At 36.8% G+C, this 6,000-nt stretch overlaps 1 protein-coding gene across 1 annotated transcript; it reads left to right on the top strand.

Moving 5' to 3' along the window:
• Nucleotides 1-3,884: 3,884 nt before the first annotated feature.
• On the top strand, nt 3,885-4,439 carry LOC110901670 (keratin, type I cytoskeletal 10-like). The gene has a single exon (XM_022148478.1). It carries the CDS (start codon nt 3,885-3,887, stop codon nt 4,437-4,439), a length of 555 nt encoding a protein of 184 aa, XP_022004170.1.
• The last annotated feature ends 1,561 nt before the right edge of the window (nt 4,440-6,000 follow it).

Below are 6,000 nucleotides of genomic sequence, written 5' to 3'. Positions count from 1 at the left end.
ACTGATCACCTTTTGAAGAAAGCACTGGTGTTCAAGTAATCGGTGCTTAGGCTACAACAGTGGAACGTGAAGCAGTAGTTATCTCTAGTTTGTATTATGCTGATTATCAGATGTTGTATATCAGTAGTTTGTATAGAACAGTGTTTATAGTTTGTTAGGTCGTTAGATGTCACTATCATGGTGACGTCAGCTGAGGTACATCAGTAGTTTGGTTTGCCTATAAATGGAGCGGTACTCTGTACTATTACATTTGATTCGTTTTGAGTGAGTTCTCCTCCTCAATTCAATCCTTTCATCTTGTGCAACCATGCTGTAATCATTTGCTTTGTATTGTTTAACCCTTCGACTCAATGAAAAGCATGTGTTTATCAAACTATTTTCTTCCGTTGATTGTGTTTACAAAGTTTGTATCCATTTCCGCTGCACTTTAGATTGTTTTACATTTATTGATATGTCAAGTTCATACAAACAAACACAATCATGAGAGCCTCAGATCCTAACACACTTGTACACCACACATAAAAAGATAAAATATAGGGGGCTATTATGATATATTGGGAAGAGAATTCACAATTTCTCAGATTTCTTTTTTATCACTGAGTGCTATTGATATTGTCACATCAAATGACAATTTTTTATTGTACCATTTTTGTAAAGTCTTTCCTCCGCATCCTTTTTATGGAAATTGTTAATACAAAAAGACATCTTTGTTTAGTGTAACATAGTTGAATGTTGTAACATTTTTTTTTCACTTGGCTTATGTAAAACTTTTTTTTTCAAAAATCATTTATTCTATATAGGTAAAACACACGTTAATGTTACAACATAGTTGCCCCACAATTTTTCTGTTACATGTACATTTGTACATATAAATATTTAAGCAGAACACCATACATAAAACAATGCCCATATGGTTTTTTATATAAGCAAGTAATAAGATATTTTAAGCATAGCACCATACATAAAACAAAATATTACGGTAAACTAATACTTAGGTTTCTTTGTTATTCAACACCAACAAACAAAAGCAAGAAACACATACTACAAAAAAATGTAGTGTTCAGTACTTACAAACATAAACCCGAAAAAAGTCCATTCCTTTTACACTAAGCAGTTAAAGCGGTAAAATAGTGGATAGCGGTCAAGGTCTGCTATACGATATATAGGTTATAGCGGTGGTATATCGGTGATATAGCGGTAATTTTTATACGATGCATAATTTATGTACTTATATATATATATATATATATATATATATATAGGGGAAGGTTCAAATGAAAACCACTAGTTATTGTGAAAACTCGAAAACTAACTAAAAAAGCCAAAAAAACATACCAAATTTTTTTTTGCATAATAATTTTCGCAGGTTTTTTTATATAAAATTTTTTTCAAAAAAATAAAAAAAAATATTTTTTTTTTTGTGTAGTGCACATGTGTAATACTACACATGTGTATGTGTACTAGACATGTGTACTACCAATTTTTTTTTTAAGTTTTTTTTAATATATAAAAACCAGCGATTTTTATAAAAAAATTGAAAAAAAAAAATTTTTGTGTGTTTTTTAGGTGTTTTTTAGTTAGTTTTCGAGTTTTCACAATAAAAGTGGTTTTCATTTGAACCATCCTCTATATATATATATATATATATGTCTTTGAAAAATACTAATAGTAATATCAAAATTCATAGTTTTATCATTCCAAATATTATTGGTAATGTCTCCACTTCAAAACATAAAAACATAAAGTGTCGATGTTTGAAACACGATCTAGTCATAAGCAATGATATCTTCCTCCGAGTCTACATCAACCTGCGATGGTTATTGAAGACTGCAGAAGAGAACAAAATTCGAAACCAAGATGAACTCTGAGTATCAGACGAGGCAGACGAGGCACTAGCTTCCAGCAATTGAAAGATTTAGCTTCGATTCGGATTATGAACAAGCTTCCTGATGAAGAAGTGCTTCCAGCGACCTCAAACCAGTGTGCGCTCCAAAACATTGGTCGTCGTACATCATTAATTTAGGTTTAATTGGTCGTATCTAGGTTTTATCAAACATTTGCGCCTTTTACTGTAATGGGTTTAATTAATAAAAGTGGGCTTTTCATTAAATTTGGGCTAACCGCTAAAATCGGTCCAGTAGGCGCTATACAGGTCTTCAAATAGCGGCCAAATAGCGGGTTATAGCGTCGCTAATAGCGGTTCCGCAATAACCAACCGCTATTTGGACCGCTACAAGCCCAGGTGTCCACTAACCGCTATTGCACCGCAATAGCGCCGCTATTAACTGCATAGCTTTTACATCGTTCAGTGTAATGACATATATCCACACCCTAATTAAATGTTTTTTTCCTTTTGTTTCCAACCGAAATTCATTATGAACAAAAGTAAATCCTTTTTTTTTCAATAGAATATTTTCTTGTAACACCTTTAAAACCACACACAAACACTTTTTGTTATTCAACATTAACAACAAATCATAACCCTTACAAAAAATACACAAACAACAAATCTATAATTTTATCTACAGTCGTATGTAATATTTTTTTTAACCCAAATGTGTATGAAGCAACACCCAAACCTGTATATAAAAGCCCAGATTCTACATAAACAAAGCCCCAAAAACTATAAAAAAACCTTCTTTCTACCCCCAAAAACAAACTAGTTAAGTCGATGCGCTAGACTTTTCAAATGGTAGAAATTTTGGGAAGATTGATTTTTAAAGTTATACAAAAGATGAAAATACAAAATAAACCTTTTGACCATTGATGAAACAGGTTTTCATCTAGTATTGTTGAGAAAAACCATTTACCATTTTTCATGCTTTTTTACAATCTGGTTTAATCTATCTGTTGATCTTAAAACGACAACAAATTTTGAACGATATATTAAAAGTAAACGGCACCTTTTGTTTTACTTCAGTTGTTCCATGTAACTCTCCGCGAATTGTTGTTCTTTTTCTTAATAATCAGATTTTTTGCAATGCTTAGAATGTTGTAGGAAGGATGAACATTGAGAGATTTTTATGAAGAACTTTCATCAACAATGACTATCTCATGGGGATATGTGTTTTTGTGATAAAAGATTCCTGGAGACAAAAAGTGTAATGATTCTTTATATGCAAAAGTAGATATTTTGCTTTTGATTGATGTAATCGTACATGGTGCAGGTTTCATACTCCCAAGAATTGTAATGTATTTACACTTTTCGAAACTACCCTTATAATACAAATAACAATATTATATTTTTTGTTAATCAGCTTTTGATCTTCATTTGATCTCAACCGTATAAAACAATCAATCAATGGCTCATATTAAGTTTTCTTGGTTTCCTTAACTTTTTCGAATTACATTGTTGGACTGCAAGGATTGCAACAAGGTTCAACATCTATCTTAACTGTGCTTCTAGGATTAGATTTGAGAAGCTCCTCACCATAATCCCTGAGATTCTCACATTGAGCCTTATAATGACCCTGCACTTTCTCTGTTGCCTTCATCTTAGCCCTAAACACTTGATGCAAAGTCATTTCCACTAGATATTTCCTTTGTAGATCTTCCTGTAGAGCTTTTAGTGGTATCGCAGGATTGTTTTTTAACAATGTGTTGAATTTTCTTGGCTAACCAAGCAATTGTGCACAGTCTAACATCTCTGGTATTCAAACAAACATGTTCTTTGTTTAAGGTTTTCACAATCCAAGAGCCTGCTTTTTTAACTTTGGAAACATATAGCATCCAAGGGCAAGTGGGTGTAATAGACAATGTATAATAGGAAACAGTATTTGTTATATTTATTATGTAATATTCTCTCCAAAAGAAGAGATTGATTGTAATCTTTATATATTGATCTGAATGAATGAGAAGAAGGCAAGAGAGTTACATTCCCGAACATGTCTGCTTACTGTCAAGCACTCAAGGTGATTTTTGACCAACTGACTAATCTTGGCTCCCCGATTACCGACGAACAGCTTGTTTTGCAACTTCTTACCGGCTTGAATGACCAATATGAGAACACAGCATCAGTTATACAACAGATGAAACCCCTGCCCGATTTTTACGACACGCGATCCAGGCTGTGCATGGCTGAATCACGCAAGCTCAATCAGGTCCGACATGCGGCACGGACGGCTGGAACGGCTCTCAACGCCACCGTCGAATCACGAGACAAGCCCGAGCACAGAGAACAACGCGCGGATATCTCCGAGCGGGGACGCGGTAGGAGCCGCGGACGTGGCCACGGTCGTGGTCAGAATGGCGGCTGGAACGACGGTCGGGGTAGCGGCGGTCGTGGGAGCGGGTCCTCCTCCTTCGGTTATGGTGGACAGAACTCAACGCCTGTTACTACTCCTTTTGGTGGATTTTACTTGTGGACCTTCTTTGCTCCTTGGGCCGGCCCAAATAATAATGGCACCCAGCCACAACAATCACAACAATGGAACAGTTAGGCCTCCTTACCTCCCTGCCCATACCCAACTAAACCGAACAACTCAGCTGCAGGAATATTAGGCCCTCGCCCAGCTCAGTCTTTTGCTGCCACTCACATGCCTACCAATATCAATCAAGCTATGTATGTTTTGTCTCTCAATGATCCATCTTGGGCTATGGATACGGGTGCCACAGGTCACATGACTTCTAACTCTAAACTCTCGTCTTTATTTAATACTAGCATGATTCGAAACATCATTGTCGGAAATGGTCAAACCATTCCCGTGTACGGACAAGGCGACCTTACCCTACCCCCTCCCCTCCCACCTTTTAAACTGAACCAAGTCCTTTACGCACCCTCTCTAATTAAAAACCTACTTTCTGTTAGTCGCTTTACTACCGACAATAATTTATCTATTGAATTTGACCCGTATGGTTTTTTGGTGAAGGATCTCAAGACTCGGACTCCTATCCTACGATGCAATAGCTCAGGAGATCTCTACACCTTTGATCCTTCTCAAGTCATCAAGCTCACTTCTCCCACCGCCCTCAATGCCATCTCTCAAGACACATGGCATCAACGTCTCGGTCATCCGGGATCGTCTTTATTGCATTCCCTTAAACATTCTAGTTTTATTAATTGTGGACAATTGAAAAATAATGTTTGTCAATCTTGTGTGTTTGGTAAACATATTAAACTACCTTTTATTGATTCAACCAATGTTACAAAATTACCATTTGATATCATTCATAGCGACCTTTGGACCTCCCCGATACTTAGTACGGGGGGTCACCGTTATTACATTCTTTTTCTTGATGATTTTTTCCAATTTTCTATGGACTTACCCTCTTACAAACAAATCCCAAGTTTTCTCTATATTCACCACCTTCTCAAACATGATTCATACACAATTTGAACGTAAGATCAAACAGTTTCAATGTGATAACGGCACCGAATATAATAATCTCTTGTTTAAGCAATTTTGTAATAAACATGGCATGATTTTCCGATTCTCCTGCCCATACACCTCTTCCCAAAACGGGAAGGCCGAACAAAAGATACGGTCCACAAATAATATTATCCGCACACTCTTGGCCCATTCCTCTTTACCAAACACATATTGGCCCCATGCCTTGGAGGTTGCCACCTACCTCCAAAATATCTTACCAAGCAAACTTCTTCATAACATTTCTCCTACCCAAAAGCTATACCAACGAATCCCCCTGTACTCGCATCTACGTGTTTTTGGTTGCCTATGCTACCCTCTCGTTCCTTATACCACTATTCACAAACTTCAATATCAGTCCATGCCTTGCGGCTTCCTTGGTTATCCTACCAACCATCGGGGATACAAATGTCTCGACCTAGAAACACGAAAAATTATTATTAACCGTCACGTCATCTTTGACGAAACTATCTTTCCCTTTGCTAATAATCCAAAACCCTCTCTTCACTCTTATGACTTCCTTACCGTTAACCTTCATCCTCTACCCTTCCCTCCTGTCGGCCCTTACCCACCTACTCCTGCTACCACCCCTCCTTCCACCTCTTCCCCTGTCCAACTCGAAACCTCCACCCAC

Source organism: Helianthus annuus, chromosome 13 (assembly GCF_002127325.2).
Source record: "Helianthus annuus cultivar XRQ/B chromosome 13, HanXRQr2.0-SUNRISE, whole genome shotgun sequence".
Taxonomy (NCBI): domain Eukaryota; kingdom Viridiplantae; phylum Streptophyta; class Magnoliopsida; order Asterales; family Asteraceae; genus Helianthus; species Helianthus annuus.
The sequence above is the reverse complement of the archived record's forward strand: the minus strand, read 5'-3'. Positions and strand labels throughout refer to the sequence as shown.